This window comes from Vanacampus margaritifer, chromosome 7, assembly GCF_051991255.1.
Source record: "Vanacampus margaritifer isolate UIUO_Vmar chromosome 7, RoL_Vmar_1.0, whole genome shotgun sequence".
NCBI lineage: Eukaryota > Metazoa > Chordata > Actinopteri > Syngnathiformes > Syngnathidae > Vanacampus > Vanacampus margaritifer.
The window spans coordinates 2,815,436-2,840,912 of NC_135438.1; the positions used below are offsets into that span (position 1 = coordinate 2,815,436).

At 39.0% G+C, this 25,477-nt stretch overlaps 1 protein-coding gene across 3 annotated transcripts in view; it reads left to right on the top strand.

Moving 5' to 3' along the window:
- The first annotated feature begins 2,936 nt into the window (after window positions 1-2,936).
- The window catches only part of LOC144054947 (voltage-dependent T-type calcium channel subunit alpha-1H-like), a 67,528-nt gene continuing 44,987 nt past the window's right edge, over window positions 2,937-25,477 (top strand). For 2 of the 3 annotated variants that reach the window (XM_077570405.1, XM_077570406.1), the window contains exons 1-6: window positions 2,937-3,322; window positions 6,419-6,698; window positions 19,358-19,452; window positions 20,619-20,752; window positions 21,061-21,158; window positions 22,798-22,957. In XM_077570405.1, the coding sequence (XP_077426531.1) occupies window positions 3,302-3,322; window positions 6,419-6,698; window positions 19,358-19,452; window positions 20,619-20,752; window positions 21,061-21,158; window positions 22,798-22,957 (788 nt within the window). In that variant the 5' untranslated portion in view covers window positions 2,937-3,301. The remainder of the gene's footprint in view (window positions 3,323-6,418; window positions 6,699-19,357; window positions 19,453-20,618; window positions 20,753-21,060; window positions 21,159-22,797; window positions 22,958-25,477) is intronic. The other variant, XM_077570404.1, reaches the window with a different exon arrangement.

Below are 25,477 nucleotides of genomic sequence, written 5' to 3' on the forward strand. Positions count from 1 at the left end.
ATCAGACGCAGATTCATACGGAAGCGCATTGCATTCACTTGACAAAAAAACAACTCCTGTTTTTCTGACTAATTTTCGGGGGGAGCTTTGTTTTTTTGAGGGTTTTTTTTCATTTTCTGTTTTTCAGAATATTTTTTCTGTTTTACAGATTTTTTTTCTGTCAAAAAATATTCAGAAAAACAGGCTGAAAAAAAAATATTCAGAAAAACAGGAGGAAAAATTACTCAGAAAAACAGGGAAAAAAATTATTCAAAAAAACAAGAAAAATGTTCCAAAAAACAGAGCTGGTGTTTTGGGTTTTTTTGGAGCAATTTTTTTTTTTTTTTTACCTCTGAACTCAAAATAACTTGGGCGGACACTTCCCCGCATACCTCCTCCATTTGCAATAAGATGGTCATGTTTACTTACTGTCTCTCAATAAAGGAATGAATGTATATACTGTATTGTGGTTTGTTTTCTAATCTCTGACGGAAAAACCCTCAAATATCCGGAAAAAAATTCCGAAAAAAAAAAATTCCGAAAAACAGAGGGAAATGTTTTTTTTTTTAAACAGGAAAAAAAAATACTCAAAAAAATAGGGGAAAAAATATTCAATAAAACTGAAAAAATTATTCAAAAAAACAAGAAAAATGTTCCGAAAAACAGAGCTGGTGTTCTGGGTTTTTTTGGAGCAATTTTTTATTTTTTTTTACCTCTGAACTCAAAATAACTTGTTGCAGACTCGCTAATAGCGGAAGCGGACACTTCCCCGCATACCTCCTCCATTTGCAATAAGATGGTCATGTTTACTTACTGGCTCTCAATAAAGGAATGAATGTATATACTGTATTGTGGTTTGTTTTCTAATCTCTGACGGAAAAACCCTGAAATATCCGGAAAAATATTCCGAAAAAAAATATTCCGAAAAACAGAGGGAAATGTTGTTTTTTTTTAAACAGGAAAAAAAAAAACTCAAAAAAATAGGGGAAAAAAATTCAATAAAACTGAAAAAAAAGGGGGGTAGGGGGATTTTTTGGGGGTTTAAAAAAATGTATTTTTATTTTTCAAGTGCATTTGTAATATGCATCAATTTTTCCCGGATTTTCACTGTTCTCGAGCCAACCCAGTCCTTATGATCAGCAAATAGCACGGGTCGACTATATTGAAATTTGACAAAATAAAGTCTTACATAAACGAGGGTGTTATCATGAAATAACGTGACTTCATCATAATGTAGCTACCATAAATTAACATGGATTTGACGTAAATTGACCTGGCCTTCATCCCGTATGAATTTACCAAAAATGACATGGACTTTATCATAAATCAGCATCACTTTATTGTAAATGAACGTCAACCTCTCGTAGTCCAAACCAATCCATTACGACCGACTCTGCAGTCTGATGTGATGCAGTTATGGTGTTCAAATGTCATAAATTGTTGCGTGGTTTTTGCAGCTGTGCGTCAAAGGCAAAGCAGGGTCGATGCGGATTGACAAGCGTCATGGCGAACTCTGACCCCTCACACATCTGTGCGGGGTCACCGCGGCTTGACAGATGTCCGGTCAGGATTTGTCATCTTGGATCCAGTCAAATGTATGCGCTCACATGCTAAAGCTAAAAATGATGCATTTATTGTATTCTAACATAAATTTGTTGTCATTTTACATGGTTTTAGCATAACTTAACTTATATGTATCGTATGTGAAGGTTCATTTTTTGTAATTTGACAAAGACTCATCGTAAATTTAGGTGATTTAATAGTTAACATGGTTTTATCGATAATTAAAATACATTATTACTTCACGTGGATTTATTGTAAATTAACATAGCTGTTAACATTAATGTAAAGTATTAGCATGGCTTGGTGATAATTGTAATGTTAATGTTAATTTGGATTTAACACAATTTAATTGGGATTATCACTCATTTGTAGTGGTTGAGGGAGCCTAATTAAAAAAAAGGATTCAAACAAACAACTTTTAAACATCGACACTTCTTTTGTTTTACACAGGATGTTCTCAAAAGCTAGCAAAGATGACAACAGATGATATTTAGGCTTTGTTGGTGTTTACATATATTTGTATCAATAAATGATATGCACACATCTAACCCCCGCTAAAAGGTATTAGTAGTAAAGGAATGAGTAGAAGTGGATTTAATGCAAATTAATATGGACTCATAATTAAAATGAATATGGATTTGTCGTAAAATGACATCAATTGTAAGTTAACATTAATTTATCATGCAGAGGTGGCAAATCCAGGTCCAGAAAGTAAACACCCTGCTACAGTTTGGCTTTAGCCTCTGGTGCTTCCTCGCTAGCTCCTGCTAGGAGGCTAGCTAGCTAGTTAACTAGCACCAGAGGCTAAAGCCAAACTGTAGCAGGGTGTTTACTTTCTGGACCTGGATTTGCCACCTGTTATGGGGTAGATGCCACGGACTTCCGGGTTTTACACATCAGCGCCGTTTCCGAGCAGCGTTCCAACACACGCACCCCCACCCCCTGCGCCCCCCGAACTGAGGGCGTCTCGGCTATCTGAAATGCTTCAGACACTGAACACTCGCAGCCTCGCACCCGTCGACGGGAACGCGCAAGTACTGGGACGCGGCCCACACGTCCTAAACCGCAAACGGAAACAAAGTTGATGGGTGAAAACCCGGAAGTCGGAAGTCCCGCCTCCTCCGTGGCATATCGTCCATTACATTAGCATAAAGCTATCAGTTCATATGGATTTATGGTAAATTGACATATATTAATTGTAAATTGATTTAACGTTACCTTCAATTAACTAATATATCTTAAATGCTAAGATGTATTTAAAGTAGTAATGTGTACAAGCTCTCCTTTAATCGTTCATTCAATGAAAAAAAGTATGACTTGCTTTTACCGGAAGTAAAAAGAAGACGTTTTATTTGCCGCTCACAGTGCGCGTGTTTCCGGTTGTGCTTATCTCGCCGCTGACTTCACTCCGTCTCTCTCTCGCTCTCTCTCCGGTTGTCTCCCCCCGGTACTGGTGAACTCCTCTACCTGACACCACAACGCGTCCGGCGGCTGAGGGGGCGCGTAAGCAGGCGGGGGTCGCTCGGTCCTCTCCAACTTACTGTCCCCCCACCCCCCCTCTCACTATCACCCCCCTCCACACTTCTACCTTTTTATTTATTTATTTTTTTTTAACTTCCCTTGCCTCCTTGTGGACTTAATTGATTTGAACGCCAAACATTTGCCCATGTTTCGGAGTGAGCGCGCGTGAGGCGGAGGCTTCATGGAGCACCGAAGCTCCCGGAGGAGCTCCGGGCGCGCGGCCGACCCGCAGTGACCGATGGACGGACGCTGCTCGCCGGTAAGACCCGCCGGCAACTTTTCCGTCTCATGGTTTGACTTTTTGGCTCTGCGTGTTTGCCGTTTTCATCTTATTCACACGCTGGGATGGCACTCTTTGTGACATACGTATATGTTTTTAAAAAAAAAAATAAATGTGTCGGAAGTGTTTGTTTTGAATGCTTTTGAATCAATGTAAGCATTGATTTTGCCGGATGTCTGCAGTGGATTAATTGTAAGTAATATGGCATTAAGCATTGCCTTCATCCTCTCTATGCAATCATCGACTTTGACTCAGTGCTGCTGAAACCACCGCAAATAATCACATATGAACACAAATGTCTTTGTTTTGTTGATTGATTGATTTTGAGTTGGTGTCACAATTGATGGGTGTAGTTAGTTGTGCTTGGTCCTCCTGAGGAATTTATTCCTATTTTTTTTCCTATTAAAATGGATTTATTGTCATCAAACTAAATGTAAATTGTAGATTAACATTGATTTATTGTAATTTTACACGGTTTTATCGTATTTTGACATTTGATAGCGTTACAAAGGGAGTTCACGTATCATTACAAGATCGTGGTTTTATCGTAATCTAACTGCTACGATTTTCTGTAAATTGATGTGATTTAGTGTAGAATTCATCATAAATTTGCATATTTTAATATTTTGACATGAATGTATCGCAAGATAACGGATTTATGTACGTGAACAAAGATTCTTCTTAAATTGACAAATTTTGTCGCGCAATTATCGAAAGTCAACCCAAGATGTCTCGATTGCAAATTGGCATACATTTATTGTGAATTTGCCAAGATTCATTCTAAATGAGCATTCTACGTAAGGTTTAACGTACATTTTTATTTTCATGGATCAATGTGGATTTTTCCTAAATTAACGACTCTATTATAAATTAATGAGGATTTTTTTTCATTTGAAGTGGAAACTGACGTGGCTTTATTATGAATTAACAGATTTATTGCGGCTAAACATCGGTTTATTTTCATTTAACAGATTACACCCCCCCCCCCAAAAAATTGATTAATTCTAAATGAACATTAATTTAATGTAAAATTTAATTTAAGATTTAGATTATGCAAGTTTTGTCGATTTTTTTTTTTAAATTTTTTTTTTTTTACATGGCTTTATCATGAATTAATTTAGATTTATACTGGCTTGACATGGATGTAGTACAAATGAACATGGCTTGATTGCAAATGAACATTTATTTATCATGAATGGATAACTTTATTGTGAGTAAAGCTAGGTTTATTTTAGCCTAACATCGATTTTCCACAATTTAACGTGGAGTTCTTGTAGATTAAGTTAAGTTTTATTTTTGTCAATGAACACAGCTTTATCTTAGATCAACACTATGTTATCATTAGTTAACATAGCCTTAACCTAATTTATGGCTTTATTGAATTTTTTTTTTTTTTTTTTGTAAATTAACAATAATGAATTCTGAATGGATATCAAGATTCTACATGGATTTGCAGTCACTTGAAACGGTTTTGTCGTAACTTGACAGATTTTATCGTAATATTTTCGTGAATTTATCGTAAATTAACATTGCTTTCATCGTTGATTCATCGCAATCTAGCATTTATTAGTTCTATATTCGTATATTGATCCTAAATTCATCGTCAGTTAACATGGCTTTATTGTAACCTAATGTGGATTTATCGTAAATGACCACGGATTGATGGTGTTAATGATTGTAAATTGATGTCGATTAATCGTAAATTAACATGGCTTTATTGTATCTTTACCCGGATTTATAGTCCAGGTAATTAATTACTTTTTTTTTTTGACAATTGATGTGATAAAAAAAAACATTGCAGTTAACATGTTTTTAGCCAAAGATGATATTGATTTTTCATTAATCACATTGAAATTAGAGTCAAGTTATTGACATACATTTATTTCAAACGAACTTGGATTTATTGCAAGCTAGTGCACATTTAATGTTGATTTACTGCAAATTGAAAGGAATTTATGTATTTTTTTTTTAAATCATGTGGATTTATCACAAGTTAACAGAATTATCCCACGTTGAAGTAGATTTATCTGATCTTTACATAAATTGACATTCAACTGACAAAGATTTGCTGTGAATTTCCATATTGCGAGTTGAGGCCAGTGTGAAAATAATTGAACAGGAATTGATGGCGGGTCGGCCTTGCTGGCTCTGGATCGCCGCGATTTATGCCGCGTTGTCGTCGTCGTCGTCGCTTGTCAAGATAAAGACTACTCGGATGCGATCCGTTTTTCCAAGTCCTTTCAAAGCATTCTTCGGTATGTTTTTTACGTGTGCACGATCATTGCATTCTGCTGTGTGTGTGTGTGTGTGTAATGGCTGACTGATGTCCACCCAACAGCTTGCATTTCATCCAACCCCCCCCCAAAAAAAGGGAAAAAGCCTCAAAGTGAAGCAGCTCTGGAATCCTCGCTGGCTTCCAGGCTCCATGCCCGCCGCGTCATACCAACACACACACACACACAGTGTGTGCATGTGTGTATGTGTGTGCGTGTGTGTGCATCTCATTATGTCGCTCAAAGAATCTTTTTAAAAGTAAGTGCCAGCTCTCATGCGCTATAGAAGTTAACTTCATAATAATTGGCCATACACTTTACTGTATATATTCTGCTTATTATAGTTACATATTAGCATATACTTCATATATAAAGTATGCAGTGCACATCTTATACTGTATGTTAATCTATTCATTTGTAATGAACATTCGAATTAGAGTTGTCAAAATTAATTGAGTAATCGGCAAGTCATCGATTATCAACTTAATCGACAACTATTTTAATAACTGAGATCGTTTGAAACAATTTTTTAAAATTTAAAATTGTCCAAATCCTCTAATTTCAGCAAATTAATACCCCACATTGCCCCCCCCCCCCCCCCCAAGCTTTCTTCTCTTGCTATGTACTGAAAGCGCCTGCTAAGCTTCTCTGTCTGTTTGTTTACATCCGGCTGTGTTTGCCTTTCTATGGAGATTTATGCTTCCTGGGCACAACGCTGCACTTTCGCTCCACAAAACATTTAGCGCGCGAGGCCTCGCCAACAGACGGCGGCGGAACCCTCACCGCTCCGCCCTTCTTCCAGGTGGTCCCGGACATGACGGACCCCCCGGAGCCGGACCCGCACCACGGGGGACCCTCGCCGGAGCGCGGCGAGCGGGACCAGGAGGGCGGGGACAGGGTGCACGTGGCGGTGGAGGGGGAGGGCCAACGGAGGAGTGAGGAAGAGGAGGGAGAGGAAGATGAGGAGGAGGCCAAAGAGGAAGAAGAGGAGCTGCCGTACCCCTCGCTAGCGCCCGTGGTTCTGTTGGTGCTGAGCCAGACCAGCCCGCCAAGGTCCTGGTGCCTCCGAGTCGTATGTCACCCATATCCTTACCTGACTTTCATTGTAAAATTTGCGATTAATCGTGAGTTAACTGTTGAAGTCATGCGATTAACTCATTCACTGCCATTGACGGCTATCGACGTCAAAAATTCATTTGAACTATTTCTATTAGTTTAACATTTTTTCCCACTTTATTTTTTATTGTACAATTAGAACAGATATAAAAAGTGTGATTAATCGTGAGTTAACTATTGAAGTCATGCGATTAATTGCAATTAAAAATTGTAATCGCCCGATCGCGACTTAAATATTATTAAAAATCCGTAGTTAATCGCATGACTTCACTAGTTAACTCACAATTAATCACACATTTCATATCTGTTAGTAGCAGAAAAAAAGTAGAAAAAATGTTAAACTAATAGAAATAGTTAAAATGATTTTTTTGACGTCTATAGCCGTCAATGGCATTGAATGAGTTCATCCCGATTAAAAAATCGAATCGCCTGACACCCCTAATATAAACAATGATGTCAACAATTCAAATATGTCACAAGTGAAAAATAAGAATTTCCAAACTTCCAACACACAACATTCATACTTCCTGTCGTTTCGGAAACGCAAACGTCGTGTAATTCAATCGCGTCGCAATTTAAAAGCATTTCCCTGACAAATGATTGCACTTTGTGTTACGACGCGAAAGCTGAACATGCTCGACTTTGGTGCGCGCCTCAACATGACAATTGTCGCCTGTCATATGTCAAACGTGCGCGGCGTGTTCTTCATGTTCCGTCTGGCTGTAAACACACCGAGGATGTGGAATGTGTGTGCGTGCGCGTTCAGGTATTTCCTCAGATGCGTTAGTCTCGGAGGGGGGAAAAAAAAAGATGGCTAACACTGCCTGATTGGACGTTTCCATGGCGACCGGACTTAATGAATCTCCAGGGTTACGCATGCCTGTCACTGTGGCATTGTACTTTTTTTTTGGGGGGGGGGGGGTCACAAAATGGAATACTTAGTTTTTGTGTGTGTGCGCGCGTGTTCCTGCATGAAATATGAATTACATAACTGAGTTGAGTTAAATAAATGAGAGACAAGAAGTACAGTAAAAAAATATATATATATAGCGACGCGGCTTGTGTCACATACAGAGCTGTTCTCGTATGTATGATGTGCATGTGGTGTGCTTTATGACAGCATCATTTTTTTTTTTCAAAATTTGAAGGCCTGGACAATCCAGGTGGAAGGAATTTTGAACAGTTGCAATTATCAGGCAGAAAAGCCCCCAGGCTTCTGCAGAAGGCAAAATATATTAGGGAAAACTTACGAGAACAGCCCAACTTGATTTGGTTTTTTTTTGTCAGAGGCACTAGAAACATTCAACATACGTTTGAATGTGATTGGCTCATTTTTAATACAGTGGCAAGCCCGTTTTGAAGAGGGTGTGCACACTTTTGCAACCAGTTATGTTTCACTTCCCATCTGTTTTCTTTTGAATTGAGCTTTGTTTCAAATTGAAAATTGGCGAGCCTAAAACTGTTTGGACCCTTTACCTTGGCTTGAAACCCTACGTTCAAACCCTAACCCTATCTTGAAACATTACTTTGTTTTGAAATTCCACCTGGTTTTAAACCCTAATTTGAAAGCAACAACCCTTGTTTGAAACACAAACTTTGGCTTTAAGCTTGAATTTCAAACCCCAACTCCGTTTTGAAACCCTACTTTGAAACGCTGTCCCTTACTTGAAACCTTAATTTGAAACCTTTACTCTCATTTAAATCTTGTTTTTTGGCTTTTAGTCCTCATTTGAAAGCACCAACCCTCGTTTGAGACACTAACCTTGGCTTCAAACATGAATTTGGAACCCTAACCCTTGCAACCATAGCATTGATTTTAAACCCTAAACTTTTTGGGGGGGATTGTCAAACCCTATTTGGAAACCAACCTTCATTTGTGGCTCCAAGCCTTACTTCCAAACCCGAACATGGATTCCAAACGTAACCCTCTTTTTGAAACCCCACCTCAATTCTCAAAACCCTAATTTGAAACCTTAACATGGATTTCAAACGTAACCCTCTTTTTGAAACCCTACTTCAATTCTCAAAACCCTCATTTGAAACCTTAACACGGATTTCAAACAATAACCCCATTTTTTTGAAACCCTAACCTCCTTCTTGGAACCCTACTTTGAAACCTGGACATGACTGTGAAACCCTACATGAAATCGTAACTCTGGTTTCAAAACCTAATTTCAAACCAGCCATTTTTTTTTCAACCCTAACTCTCGCTTCAGACTCTAATTTGAAACCTTAACACGGATTTTCAAACAATAACCCCATTTTTTTTTCAACCCTAACTTCCTTCTTGGAACCCTACTTTGAAGCCTTTGACCTTAACGTGAACCCTAACCCTGGCTTCCAAACCTCAACATTTCAAACCATGCTTGAAACCCTAATCTTTTTATTTGAAACCATAACACCTGACCTTAACACTTTAAACCATAATCCTCATTTCAAACCCTAACCTTGATTTAGAACCGTTATTTGAAACCCTACTCTTCCTTACTCTTACCCTACTTTAATCGTGACCCCTGAATTCCAGCTGTGCCGATACTTGTCGTGTTATTCCCTTTTATGCCGAGACTTTTGTGCCACACGCACACACCGGCGGGGAATCTCCCAGGGAGTCTCTCATGGAGGAATTACCCGGTTGCTTAGCAACTCTGGCGTGACGGCCGCACTTCCGCTGGCCCGTTTTGCGCGCAGCTCGGCCGACACGCGTGCACACGCATGTGTGTGCGTTTGAAATGCTCAGCCAGACACCCGACCCCAGGCTCGAAACCACATTTCAAAAGCATCGACTTTTTTTCAAACCCTAATTTGAAACCCCACCCAGGCTTGACACCTGACTTTGAAAGTCTAACTTCGGTTTGAAACCTAATTTGAAACCCCTAACCAGTGTTTAAATCCCCAACCCAGGCTTGAAACCCTACTTAAAAACCATCAACTTTGGTTTGAAACCTAATTTAAACATCAGATCTTATTTTAAAACCCTAATTGGAAATCCGTAACCTGTGTCTGAAACCCTAACCCAGACATGAAACCCTGCCTTAAAAGCACAAACTTCACTTCAAAACCTTTTTCCGAATCCCTAAACTTGGCTTGAAACCCTAATTTAAAACTTGTAGCCTTTGTTTCAAACCCAAACATTGACTTGAAACCCCACTTTGAAACCATAATTTATGCTTACAACCCTAATTTAAAACCTCAACTTTAACTCGAATTCCTATTTTGAGTTTGAAATCCTAACTTGACTTAACTCCTATCTTGAAACCACAAAATGTGCTTCAAACTCTAATTTGAAACCCTACTTTATAACCATAAACTTCTCTTCAAACCGCAATTTGAAACCCCAACATTGGCTTGATACCCTACTTTAAAACCACATACTTTGTTTTAAAACCTCATTTGAACACCTAACCTTGCCTTAAAACCCTAATTTCAAAACCGTAACCTGTGTCTGAAACCCTAACCCAGACATGAAACCCTGCCTTAAAACCACAAACCTCACTTCGAAACCTTTCTTTTGAAACCCTAAACTTGGCTTGAAACCCTAATTTCAAACTTGGAACCGCTGAATGAAACCCAAACATTGTCTTGAAACCCTACTTTGAAACCCCAATCTATGCTTCTCACCCTAATTTGAAACCCCAAATGCAACTTGAATTCCTAAACTGAGTTTGAAATCCTAGCCCTTGAATCCACAAACTGGATCCTTCAAACTCTTAATTTGAAACCCTAACTTGACTTGCAACCCTACTTAACTCATTCACTGCCATCGACGGATATGGACGTCAAAAATGTATTTGAACCTTTTCGATTAGTTTAACAATTTTCCCACTTTTGTTAACAAAAGGTATGAATATCTAGAATTGTTTTTATTGTATTAGAACAGATGTAAAATTTGTGATTAATTGTGAGTTAACTAGTGCAGTCATGCGATTAATTATAATTTAAAAAATTAATCGCCTGACCCCCCTAATTTTTAATAATCTTTTCTTAAAAAAAAATAAAAAAAGATTATTAAAAAAATGATTTTAAAGAAAAGATTATTAAAAATTAGGGGCATCAGGTGATTACAATTTGACTTCACTAGTTAACTCACAATTAATCACAAATTTTATATCTGTTCTAAATGTACACCAAAAAATTCTAGGCTTTTATACTCTTGTTAACAAAAATGGAAAAAAATGTTAAACTAATAGAAATAGTTCTAATTATTTTTTGACGTCTATTGCTGTCAATGGCAGTGAATGAGTTAAAAACCATAAACTCCTTTTCAAACCGCAATTTGAAACCCCAACACTGGGTTCAAACTCTACTTTAAAACCACGGACGCCGTTTCAAACTTTCATTTGAAACCCGATTGAAACCCCGTTTGAAACCCTAGCCGCGGCTTCAAACCCTATTTTGAAATTACATACAGTACAGTGCTCCAACCATTATACATTTTTTCCTGAGGTGCCGCTTTCATGTACTGCGCCTTTAATGCCACATGTGAAACACACACGCACACACACGCACGCACACACGATAAGTTATTCATCAGTGCATGAAACATTCAGAGTGTTTCCTTTTGTTTAAGGATGCGAAAAGCTCATTCTGTCACTGCTTTCTTCTCGCCCTCCTTCCTTCTTATTTACCTTTCTCTCTTCTTTCTTCCTCTTTCTTTCTTTCTCTCTATCCATCCATCCGACTTAATTGGCTTGCGCTGACTGGCGGTGGTGGTCTTGATGAAGACCCCACCGTGCCCACATGGTCGCGCTCAAAGTAGGCCGAATCCGTCAGCCCAGTAACCCCCCCTCCCTCCCTCATCCAATTAAGGTGATTGTGGCATGTTGCCGTGGTAACCGGTTGACAGGGGCGGTGCCTGAGGGGGCCGATGGTGACAAATTGACAGAACTCCCCCCCATCACCACGAGCCCACATGCACACATTCATATCAGTTTGAAACCAACCCTGGCCAGAAACCCTACTTTGAAGCCCACTTGAAATCCTAACCCAGATTCAAAACCCGACTTTGACCCCACAAACTTTTGCTTCAAAACCTACCTTGAAACACCAAACCCTGGCTTGAAACCCTACTTTTAAACCCTAAGGTTTGCTTGAAACCCTCATTTCAAAACATCATTTTCCCTTCAAATCGTGATTGTGCTCCAAATCTTAATTTGACACAAACTCAAGCAAGGTTTTAAACCCTCACCCAGGCTTGAAACCCTACTTTGAAGTCATAGCCCTAGTTTGGAACTCTAACCCAGATTTGACACCACAAACTTTGCTTCAAACCCTACCTTAAAACCCTAACCTGGGCTTTAAACCCTAATTTATTTTTTTAAAATTTCACCCAAACCCAAGCCAGGTTTTAAACCCTAACTCTGGCTTGAACCTCTACTGTGAAACCCTAACCTTGTCTTGAAACCCCAATCCAGACTTGAAACCCTCATTTTAAACCCCATCCTTTGCTTCAAACTGTAATTTGAAACCCTAATCTGTGTTTTAAACCCTAACCCAGTCTTGAAATCTTACTTTGAAACCGCAACTGTCTCATCAAACCCTTGCACGGAATTCTAACTCATGCCCAAAAACCCAAGTTTGAAACCACAACCCTGTCTTCAAACCCTAATTTAGCCTAACCCTATTCTTTAGCTTCAAACCAACATTTGAAATCCAAACCTGTGTTTTTTTTAAAGCGTAACGCAGGCTTGAAACTCCAAGCTTGTCTTGAAACACTCGTTTGAAACACGAACCTTTGCTTGAGTGCATTTGAACTTTGTCGCTAACCAAAACAGCGGCATGAAAAAATGTCTCCAGAATAAATCAATTTGATCTTCTATTTTCATTTAAAAAAGAATAGTATTTGTGTTTTTTATTTTAGTGATCAAAGACTCCAGTGCTAGCTAGCTAATTGTACTTTATCACCCTCTTGGGACATTTTTTTGTCCGACGAATGTAGATTTGACTAAAAGTAGAAGAAGACGCTCAAAGGAGTCGTTTTGAACTTTTTCTTTATTTATGTATTTTTTAGGATTCAAAAGTTTGTCATAAGGCTAATAGGGACGGTTGAGGCTTGTCCTGAATCGCTCCTGCTATACTTGGAAACGAGCTGGGGGATTTCCCACAATGCAATTCTGTCCTCCTATTAACCTCAATGTTATATTGCTTTGTTTCTCTGTCCTTGTTATTTTTGCCAAATACATTTTGAGGGCCTCTGCATTCAGAAAAACTCACCACATTATCTCACTCAGTTTATCTTAAACAGCGAACGCTTGAATGCCAACATTTGGCTTGCTAGCGCCCCCTGGAGGTTTTGGAAAATGCAATCCCTGAAGACAATTTCACGTTCAACGTGACATTTGTTTGAGACACAAAAAAGTCTCAAGGGGCCATGCTTGAAAAGACACAAAGTCTGCCATTTTAGTGGGAATCAGCCATTTTGAGCTTATGGTGGCCTTTTCTAAACTATCATGATCGAATGTACAAAAAATGTCTGAAGAAATTATGAGTAAAAATAAAACTTGAAGTCCGCCATTTTGATTTGAAGTGGCCATTGTGGCTTTGCAGCACCCTTCAGAATTATTTTTGAAAGTTCAGCCCCCAAAGGAAGTTATACTAAGGAACATGACATTTGGTAGGCATGTCAATCATGAGTAGAAATAAGTAGTTAAAAAAAAAAAAGTCTCAAAAAGCCATGCCCGAAAGGAGACAGGAAGTCTGCCCTTTTGGACCGAGCCGTATATAGAGAGAGTTTGAACTTCAGCAGGGTAACAAGATGGCGTCCATCTCATGTGATCAGCAGTTGGTCACATGACATATGGACGCCATCTTGTTACCCTGTTGGAACCGAGTTGGCTAAACCCTCCAGAATTCAATTAGAATTCCACTTTGCAAAATAATATTTGGTAGGGATGTCTATCATGTGTAAACCCACAAACAAATTTCAAAAAGCCATGCGCAAAAAAGAGAGAGGAAGTCTGCCATCTTGTTTTGGAGCTGCCAATTTAGCTTGGTAGACCACTCCGGGAATTTTCCAAGAAAATCTCTTCGAATTCCATTTAACAACATAAACTTTGGTGGGGAAGTCTATCATGAGTAAACCCACAACATTTTTTCAAAAAGCCATGCCCAAAAAGAGACAGGAAGTCTGCCATCTTGTTTTGGAGCTGCCAATTTAGCTTGGTAGACCACTCCGGGAATTTTCCAAGAAAATCTCTTCGAATTCCATTTAACAACATAAACTTTGGTGGGGAAGTCTATCATGAGTAAACCCACAACATTTTTTCAAAAAGCCATGCCCAAAAAGAGACAGGAAGTCTGCCATCTTGTTTTGGAGCTGCCATTTTGGCTTGGTAGACCACTCCGGAAATTTCCCCCCAAAAAATCTCTTCGAATTTCATTTAACAACAATGTCCAACTGATATTGTCCGATTGGATCCAGATTTCAACCTCATCTACTTGAGGGATGAACAACCCCAAGTTACAAAATGGTTTTAGCATTTTTTGTCATTGCGTGAGTGGAGAACGCCGGCCAAATTGGATGACATGCCACAAAAAGACAAATCCAAACGGATAGCTAACCCATAAGTGGCCGCATTGAAAGCCTTTAATGAAAATTATTTGGCCCGGCTTGAAAAGCTCTTCAGCAAGACGGGAGGCACACAAAGATCACAAGTGATGCGATCAGGCTTGATTTATCATGTCTGCCTGACCTTTCCCACCTGTGTCGCCACCGGAGGAGGGACGCGGTGGCACGTCGCGGCGGCGGGAAGAGGACAAGTTTCATCCCGAGCATCAGGAGGATTCGAGTCGGCTCCACCGCCGCTTGTTTACACAAAGCAGGCCTTGTTTACTCGGCTCGTCTTCCTGCCCGTTAATCCGTCTGTAATGCAAAGATGCCATTTTTCACGTGCTCGCAATACTCAGATCAATTCGTTCGTTTGCCCGTTCGTCGTGTCACGGGCAGCCATTTTTGTGTGCGTTGTAAACATCTGTCGTTGTCCCGCAAGTATTTTCGGAGTGTCGGGCCAATTATGCTCCGCCTCACCGGATTCTAAATGAACACATTTTCTCTTCTTCTGTCTGTGATCGCCGTGGCTCGCCGTGTGCAAGAGCGAGTCTCGCACCCTCAGCTCACCTCACCTCCCCACCCCCGCCGTACTACACCTTTACCTTTATCGCCATCCTTCGAGCGCTCTCCATCTCCGCCACGGTGTTAATTATTAAGGGAAGTCACAGTTTATCTGTTGACTGACACTCGGGTTTCTGATACGGCTCTCTAACCCGCGGCCATAACACGGCGAGGCGCTCCGAGAAGAAGTACAAGTTCAAGACGGTGGGGAAATTGTACGGCGATAGGTGTAAAAAAAAAAAAATGAAAAGAGCCGAATGGCGAGGAAAGGAAATAATTGGGCCGAGCAAGAGAGCGGCTCGAAACGCGTGAAAATGGCGGAGAGAAAGTGCGAGGAGGAGGATAAGACGGAGAGGACGTTCCCTGTTGTGATGTTGAGTGATGGTCCCGCTGAGGAAATGAGTCCCCGCCTCATCCATCACTCGCACCTTGACCCTGGCCTGTCTTGTGTAGCTGGGTGTGAATATGTGTGTGTGCGAGAGACCTGGGTGGACTCTCATTGAATGTATTTGATAGTGACACACACACTGTAAGTAATGTCAATCTTATAGACGAGTTAGTGTAAAATGATGTGAGACACCCCCCCCCCCCCCCCCCAAAAAAAAAGCATCTCGACCATCTGTCTAAGACTTCAGATTGAGACTCTTTTGGGCAAAAAGTTTGCCAAAGTACAACACCTGGAATTCACCTCTTGCTTCAAAGTAAAATGGCCGACGAGTTGACACGCTTTTGTCTGTCCTGTCATGGTTGTCATGTCTGCCAATTTTTACAGCAGTTGTTAAAAAAAGATTTTTTGTCAAATTGCTAGCCCTATAGAATATTTCTAAAAATGGTTTTTAAATCACAATGGCCGACTTCCTGTTCACTTCTCAGTATGGCTGCTTGAGATTTCGTGTGCGCTGTTATGATGACCATATCCAGTTAATTTTGTGGCGACACTGTTATACTACGCTGTAAAAAATTATTTTGGAGAGAGGTGTATAATCCACAAAAATCTAGGTGATTACTTGAGATTTTCTATCGTTTTTTTTTTTTTTTGCCTGCACCCCTGATATATTATAAAATGTCTGCTTCAAATCAAAATGTCTATTTTCCTGTTCATTTTCTTGCATGGTTCCTTTTTTAGTCCTGTCGTAGACATGTCCACTGAACTTGATGTCAAGATGGTGTTGGGCGCTAAATTTTTGCCCAAGTTCGAACCTTGGGATTTTTCAAAAATGCCTGTTTGAAAGCGAAATGACCGACTTCCCTTCCACTTCCCGACGACGCGGCTTTTTGAGACTTTTTGTGCGCGTCCTGTTATGATAAACACGTCGAGCATATTTGATTTCATATGATTGATTTTCATATGATTTCATATGACTTTTCTGCCAAATTTTATATCCGTTGGTGAACCCGGCTCCATTTTCCTACCTGTCCAGAGCCCGCTACTGATTGAATACACACGTTTGCATCCGTATACCCGCGCTTGCCATCATGAGTGAGTTTTCCCGAATATTGAGCCCCACCAAATTTACGATGAATTAATCACAAGAATGAAAACAAACACCCAAAAATCCTTCCAAGAGACCCTTCCCCACTCTGAAGTGCACGGCTTCCGATTGTGCGCGTGAATGTGTGTGTGTGTGTGTGTTTACATGCATCCGTTGCGTCGTTGCCCAGACGAAGCCGATTGTGAAACTCACAAGTCAGTTCCCACGGTGAGAGATGGGGGGTTCCCATGGCAACCTGAGCACAGGGATGACACTGGATTACCCTCTTTCTCTCTCTCTCTCTCTCTCTCTCTCTTTTGCACTGTGTCTCTCTAGCTCGCTCGCTCGCTGTGTCTCAAGGGTGATAAAGGATTGTGCACTCATTAATTTTTTCCGCCCTCTTGAGAGAAAAGTGTCCACAAAGCCGACCGTGTGTGTGTGTGTGTGTGTGTGTGTGGACAATCCAGGCCGTTATGCATGCGTCCTTGCACATTCTTGTCTTCCATTCGACACTATTTTGACTCTTTTATTTGTTACCCTCTGTTGGTTTCTTCTTCTTCTTCTTCTGTTTATCACACTTCGGAGTCGAACTCTGTCTTCCGGTGTGACAGATTGACTTCAAATGCCCCTCACTCGCTCGCCCCCATCAAACACCCGCATGCATGTGTTTGATGCCGGGCTGCTTTGGTAGGCATGAATATTAAAAGGTGTCAAAATGTCTCGTCACGAGTCGCGAGGCTGTAAAGCGCGCAGGTAGGCAAATCTGCCATGATTGTCATGAACAATCATTTTTGGGGTATAGAAATTCGACCCCCGTTATTTGGCTGGCATATGGAACAGTCCGGTTTGCAAATTGTGAAAACCGTGTATAATTGATGCCCATTGAAATGCACGAGGGGAAAAAAAACTGAAACCCCCCCCCGAAATTATTTTTTAAAACGCTGCTAAATATTCAATATACATTTGCCATGAAAAATAGCGGGAAATTATGCCAATTGACGGCAATAGATGTCAAAAATTCATTTGAAATATTTATATTAGTTAAAAAATTGTTTCCACTTTTGTTTTGTTAAAACCTAGAAAAAAAATGATTGTACATTTAGAACCGATTTAAAATTTGTGATTAATCGTGAGTTAACTATTGAAGTCATGCGATTAATTAAAAAAAAAAGAAATGAATTGCCTGACGCCCCTAATTTTTAATAATATTTTCTTAAAAAAAAAAAAACGATTATTAAAAAAAAAGTCTAGGATTTCATACTCTTGTTAACAAAAGTGGAAAAAAAATAGTTAAACTAATAGAAATAGTTAAAATGTTTTTGGGACGTTTATAGGCGTCAATGGCAGTGAATGAGTAAAAAGCTTCAATTCCGAAAAGTTCATTTTGTCGTTCTTGGCTTGATGGACATGGCTTACCCTTTGACCGTCGTGTTCTCATAGAGTGGTTGGAGGAGGGGGGGGGGGGGGGGGGGCTTCATTGGCTTGAATATGGATTGGCGACCAATCAAAGACAAAAAAACTGATGAAGTGAGCAGAGAAGCTTAATGAATGCAGATGCTTGGAAAGCAGGTCAGGACGGGTCACGGAACGCTTTGAGGAGTGTGAATAATAATGTGAATAATCATTTGCTTCAAGTCGTTGAAAGCGATCGGCAGCCTGCTGCAGTTTAGCCAAAACGCAAGAGTCGGGATGTTTGCGGATTCCACACCAAATTCAGCAGACCTCATTACCTCCACCAAGGAATTTTGTTTTGCAAAAAAGGACTTGGTTGACTGAGGACTGATTTCCATAAAACTTTCATCTTGAGTTTAACCTTTGTTAACGGTGCCAATATTTTTTCATCAACATTTGCATGAATTTTGTTGGCAAGATTCAAGTTTAGGCAGGCGTAGCATAACTTGCAAAAAAATAAAATAAAAAGTAGCATAGTTTATTTTCAAATGTAATTTTTTTTTAGTTTTGATTTTAACCTTGTGAAATCTGATACTTGATTACAAAATTATTTCTTATGTGTAAAATGTATGTAATTTTAATTGACTTAATGATTATTTAAGGGGTAAAATGGTGGTGCTGATTATTTTTTTAATGTAGAAGATTTAATTTTAATGATATCATGTATTAATTATGTAACAACAACAAAATATATTTTTATCTTTTTATCCAATTAAAATTTAAGAGGGGTATTATGACGCTAATTATTATTTTTTATTGTTTTATACAATTTAAATTTAATAGCTCAACTTTTTGTTTTAACTTTTTTATTTTTTTCATTTGAGGTAATTATGGAAGTTAATAATTAAAAAAAAAAATTCTGCTACTTGGCTATAAATCACTGAAAGGTTTGGGTCTCGAATACATTAAAAGTGTTCATACTCTGTGCTGACTTCACTTCTGTTGAAAACTCATTCAATTTGCACGCAGCACAACAGCTAAATGCTGCTTCAGCGTGTTTGCTTTGAACTTTTTGCCTCCACTAATTTATCTGAGTCTACAGACTTCAGAGCACTACTTGGTTTATAATCAGTTAGCATTTCCTTAAATCCATCTTAAAAGTGGTACTTTTTACACATATTGATTTATTTTTTTCCATTTTATTCCAAATATTTTATAGTTATTGTGCACTAAACATCTCAATGCAATACAATGGAGAAAAAAATGCTTGTTGTAAGTACCCAATTGTGGTCATTTCCTTTCTAGTCTTTTGATGTTTTGCTGTCATCGCTGTATATTTCAATACATTTTGACAGAAATGTACTACACAATTGACGTTTCCTTGATTGTATTGAGCAACTCGAACCTTTCCTCCATCGCAGCTAAGACCAATTTCCTGTTCAATGCTCATCGTTATTCTTCATCAGTGTCCGCCGTTATTTGTGATCGGGCACAAAAGAGACAGACGGCGGGCGTCATCAATATGTTGTTGTTTTTCCTCATTGTTGTGATCAATATTGTTCCTGATTTTTCTAATTGCCGTGGTCAACGCTGTTATTGTTTCCCTTCATTGTCCTGATCAATATTGCAATTGTGACCCTTGACCTTACCGCCACCTGGTTTGAGCGCGTCAGCATCTTGGCCATCCTGCTCAACTGCGTGACTCTGGGAATGTTTCAGCCCTGCGATGACACACACTTCCTGTTGCAGGTAACACACACACACACACACACACACACACACACACGAGGCAATTCATTTTGGTAAGCATGTCCATCAGGAGTAGACCCACAAAAAAGTCTCAAGAAGCCAAGCCCTAAAAGAAGTAGGAACTCTGTCGTTGTGATTTGAACAGGCAGTTTTGCTTTGTTTGTCCTTGTAAGATTTTATTTTTTTAAGAATTCATAGCTAGTTCCACTTGGCAATATCAAATTTGGTATCATCATGTCTATCATGAGTAGACCCACAAAAAACTCAAGAAACCATTCCTTAAAAAACATTTTGGTTTGAAATGGCCATTTTAGGTTTGTTTCGTAAGTTTTCAAATTAGAGATAGACCGATATGGGGGGGATCCGGGCCGATACGATATCGATTATTAGTAGTCAAGGATGCCGATAACCGATATTTAGAGCCGATATTCATTGTCACTAAAAGGGAAAATATTGATATCAAAATTTTGAATAAAATACAAGCTCCAGCTCTTATTTTTGGGGGAATTTTATAGCATATGTTTATTGAACAACCTTTAGGGTTCGTAAAATATTGGAGTTTAAAAAAAAAAATCTTAGTCAATAGACATCCTTGTTTTAAAAATCTAACAAAAAGTTCCAGGATCTCCCAGGAGCAGTAGCATGTTTTCAAAAGTTAAATAAAAACTTAAACAGTTTTCGTCAGTAAATAAAGTATTCAAAAATTTCCAAATATCTGAAGTATTAAAGTTTTCCTTATCTTATTTTTAATTTCAAACAAAAACAGAAGGTGCAGAGAGTTCCAAGGGTCATCAGAATTTCAAAAAATGAAAAAATAAATACATTTGAATTAGTTCTCTGAAGTTAACACTTTTTTTTTTTTAATTGATCTATTATCGGCCAAATGGTTCTTCAAAATGGCCGCTGCCGATATTCATCAAAATGCTGAATATCTGCGCCGATAATCGGTCAATCCCTAGACAAAATTGTATTTTCTTTATGTAGACAAAGCATGGCAGCAAAATTTGATGACTGGCCAAACACTAAAACTCTTAAAGACTAATTAGGTTTTGCTGTGAAACTTTTTTTTTTTTCCTCATCAAGGGTCAGTGAAAGTTTGAGCTTCCTCCTCTTAATCAACTGACACTAATCCTTTCCACGTGCGTGTTTTGGGTGCGTGTGCGCAGGCGCTGGACGACGGCATCTTTGTCTTTTTCGCCGGGGAGATGCTGGTCAAGATGGTGGCCCTGGGGATCGTCGGCCATAACGGTTACCTAGGAGACACGTGGAACCGACTGGACTTCTTCATTGTCATCGTGGGGTGAGTTTTTGACACTTGTGTATGTGCGTGCCGACACGTGCGCCGCTGACATTAAATATGAGCCAAAAGTGTGCGTGTGTGTGTGTGTGTGTGGCGCGTAGACACTTGTTTAATGCCAGTGAAATGTCAAGCGTGTGTGTGTGTGTGTGTGACAGATTTGCAGAATGGCAAATGGGAACCACAGAGTCCTGGGAGGCCTCCGTGGTTCCCAGTTAAAAGGCATTGTCGGATTCCGGAGACAGGACCGCGCGTTCTGTTCCGTTCCCGGTGGACCAAACGGGTCAGTGCTCTCGTTCTCTCCCTCGCAGGATGTTGGAGTACTCGCTGGACGGACATAACCTCAGCCTGTCGGCAATTCGCACCGTGCGCGTCCTACGGCCACTCAGGGCCATCAACAGGGTTCCCAGTGAGTTCTTTACAAGGATCTTGATTTGAACAGTTTGCATCCCATTAATTAAATTATTTATTTATTTATTTTAGAGCTGTCAAACAATTAATTTTTTAATCAGATTCATCACATCTTAGAATTTTGAATAATCCTGATTAATCACTTAAAAAGGCTTTTTATTGTTTGTTTTTTTGCCCGCCAAATTTGAAGAGTACCTGTTATGTGTTCATTCTTTTTACATTTAATGTTATTAGGACATCTTCAACATTTTTTGATCCGCCGCACACTCCCATCGTCCTCTTTTTCTAATCAATTAAATCATTCACCCGCAGCCATTTTCACTGAAGCGACCCCCTTCGCTCCCGGCTGTTTTACTGGATTTTGACAGATTTTGCAAGGCCCACAGAACATTCTTTTTCTATTGCTATAAAAACATGGAATCTACCAAAAGAAAGATTTTTTGGGTGATTAATCAATGAGTTAATGCTTTAACTTTGACAGCATTTATTTATTTAATCATTGATTATTTCAGGGTGCTTTAACTGAGACACATTTTGTGGCGTGGCCCCCAGACTCTCTACGAGGCTCTGAGTGTGAGGAAGCCCACAAAATAGCAAAAAGTACAGTACCAAAAAAAAACATGGCCAAATACAATATGCCATAGCAACACATTTTCAAGCTACAAAACGGCCTCCTAATCATTTATTGAAAGAGAACTGTAATATTTATGGTCCCTGTTGCAATTAGCAGCGTTTTAGGCTGGCAATCCGTCGCTATTTATTCGTTAGCTGCGGAAACAACCTCAGGATGGCAGGAAAGCGGCAACAAACTAATTAGCCACAGCAAAGGCAAAGATGTTTTTAAATGATTATCATTATTAGGGGAATATTCCGAAACATTCCAGGATGGAATTTTAGAATGGGATTTTTTTGTTGTTGTATGGCTTTGGATTATATTTCTCAACTAAGATGAAAAGCGTGCTTGCTTAACACAGTAAGTTGGCTAGCCTACATTGAGTTGCCTTGTGTGTGAAGTGTTACATAAATAAAGTTGCCTTGCCTTAATTCAAGATGTTTGTCACTCCCATTTGAAACTTGCCACAAAGCTGACACTAAAACGAAAAGTAAATGTGTATTTGAACGTCAAAATGTTGACCCAGACCTTATCAACTCGTCTAATGAAAGCCGGCTAGCTAAATGCTAACAAAACAACATAGCTCGTGCGCTAGCTAGTAGCTACCTACAAGTATTGGCTTATTTAACATAGCCTACCATCGCTAGTTAGAAAGAACTGTACAGTAATCCCTGACAGGCGATTTGAATAGAGGGAGGATAGAAATAGCGGTCAGTGCTCTTTCAAACACTTTATTGAACAAACAGTAAGAAAATAAAGAAAAAACGAGCACATTCTTAGCTGCCCTGATGCCGTCAGTTGAGCAGCTAACGTTTTAGCCAATTAGCAGCTAGCCAACTATGCATACTCATTTGCTCACTTCCATGCCACTCAACAGACCAGGCCCACCTTTTATTGGCACGCACGCACGCATTCAACGTCACAGATAGTACAGTGTAGCACGCGAGGGCAAATCTGCGGGAACTTTGCACTACAAGCAAAGTTTCCCAAAAATCCGTTTGCCGCTTTGTGTGTGTGTTGTCAGGCATGCGCATCCTGGTGACGCTCCTGCTGGACACGCTTCCCATGCTGGGCAACGTGTTGGCGCTGTGCTTCTTCGTCTTCTTCATCTTCGGCATCGTGGGCGTGCAGCTTTGGGCGGGGCTCCTGAGGAACCGCTGCTTCATGGGGGAGGACGTCAAGACGTGAGTTACCGCGGCAACCGCCACCAATCCACACCAGCCCGTTCATTCACGTTCGCTCGTTCACATCGTCGTCGTAATCAATAAAGCGTTGAAATGTCTCCCTCGGGCGCGCACCCTGATTAGACGTGGCGCTAATCACCAATCAAGAGTATTGGTTGGCAAAGTGATTGGTTTTGTGATTAGGCTTCGTTTTATGGTTGTTGTTTTTTATCGTTTTTAACAAATGACTTAAGTCGACGACTAAGACGTGTTTGTGAGAAATATTTTTAGGTTCACTTGTATTCATTTTGCTTTCCTTTGAAGACAATTACTTTTCATAAAATTGAACGCATTAAAATTTAATAATAAAAAAAGTAATTATTCTTTGAGAGAAAAAGGGAAACAAAATTTTTCGTTGCAATCTTGCACAAATAAAAAATAATTTTGTAAATCATTTTCATAATATATTATACTGTATTCTTGTAACGTTACGCTTTTATTCTTATTAGTTCTTTTCTTATTCAAAAGAAAATCATTTTTTCTTCTATAATACTGTGACTTTTTCGTTTGAAAAACTTTTTAACAAAGTCATAATATTATGGCTTTATTCTTGTAATATTTGGAGAAAAATGTCTTCGGAAACAGAAAAATGTTAATATCGTAAATTGGACTTTGAAACATTGTGACTTTTTTCACGCAACGATACTTTTGTTGTTTGGAAATAAGCAAACGTTATTTTCTTATAATATTCCAACTTTATTCTCTCTGCCCCACTTGATCTATTGTTTAATTTTGTTAGCTAGTTATCAGCATCACACCCAATTTTTATTTTATTTTAATTTTTTAATTTTTGGGGGGTCACAAAAACGGTGCACAACAAGGAACTGATTTTCACTTTTTACTTTTGCTACCGATTAAAAACATTTTTGTAAAATTTGTTGACTAGAGTAATCTTGATTGCAAATGTTCCCCCTATATGACAATTAGGATTTAATATGCAATTACTTTTAAAGATTTCAGATCTGTTAAAAAAAAAATATATATATATATATACACGTACTTTTAGGAGGATTTTTCACAATGAAATTGCGGATTTAGGAATTCTCAGTTATTTCATTTTGTTAATTAGTCGTCAGGACTTAACACACAAAATCGTAAAAATTGTATTCACATAATTTAGCCACTTTTCTCCTCAGAACTTTGTGACTTTTTCCTCTACTCTACGATGCTGAAAAACGACTACAAAGGCAAAGATTGCGTCTGTATCAAGAGAGTTAACATCATTCAGCGGACTCATTGGTCTGCAATTCACTTCATCGACGACTGATCCGATTCTCGCTGCAGCCGAATGACTTTTCAACGCCTCTCCTTCATTAATGATTGATTCCTCATCTTTTCTACATATTCGTCTCCCTTTTGTCCAGAAACACAAAGAGCATCAAAGTCATCTATCACGGGGAAAGCGGCCATTTATTTGAGGTTCTGGCTTCTTCTCGTTACACAACTGGGCCATTAATCCCGCTAACAAGTCTCGTTGATGTGGAGTGCGTCTCACTGTGCGGTTGCCATTGTTGTTTCGCTTAAATTGTCTATTTTTAATCCAGCCCGCATGGGGGAATACTGCTGACTGCGAACATCCATCTCGGAATAGCACGGCGAGAACACGCAATTTCATAAATCTTCTTTTTCAAAGAATATGCACTCAGCATCTCCTTTGTTTAAATGCACTTGCACAAGCTAAAGAGGGACCATATATTTAACGCTGTATAAAAAAAAAGGGGATTGGTGTCGTACCGTCGGTGTCGAACCTTATTTTTAGGTGTCGGGTTCTCTGATACCAGCCACGAGACCAAAAAAAAAAAATCTGACATTGAGTAAGTCGTCCTCGGCAATAGTTAGCACTTTTTTTCATGTCATTAATTTCAACCGTTTATTTCCTTCATTTGTAAAAGAAAGAAAAGACAATATAAAAGAATACTCTCCATCGTTGAATGAAAAGGAGCAGAAAGAAGACAAGTTTTATGGAATTGGCCCGTTTCTCCCCAGAGTTCATTTACGAGGCAAAATAATAATAATAAAAAAAAAACAAAAAAAACAACAGCAAAATAAAATAAATAACATAATAATAAAAATAAATAAAATAAAATATACTGCTTTACTGCGTCAGTTTGACTCCTTAGCAAATCATCATTTGCATCAGAACAAAAAAAGTTACCAGTATATAGAACTGCCTACAAAAAATAAAAAATAAAAAAATGACGTTGCATTGCAGAAATATACTGCAACTGAAAGCTATTTCTATTATTTTGGCTTCGTCAGCTTGGCTAATTTTACGTGAGAAAAAAAGTCATAACTTTTATAAGCCCAAAATTGTGTTGTTTTTGTGATATTTTTTGTTTTTGTGATATTTAACCATTTATTTTCTGCGGCTTATGTACAAGAAAAAAAAGGTCTAATTTTACAAGTATGACTGCTTTCTTTTTTCGGGTATTATTGCAACTTTTTTCTTAAAAAGTTACAACTTTCTACTCATAATTCTGC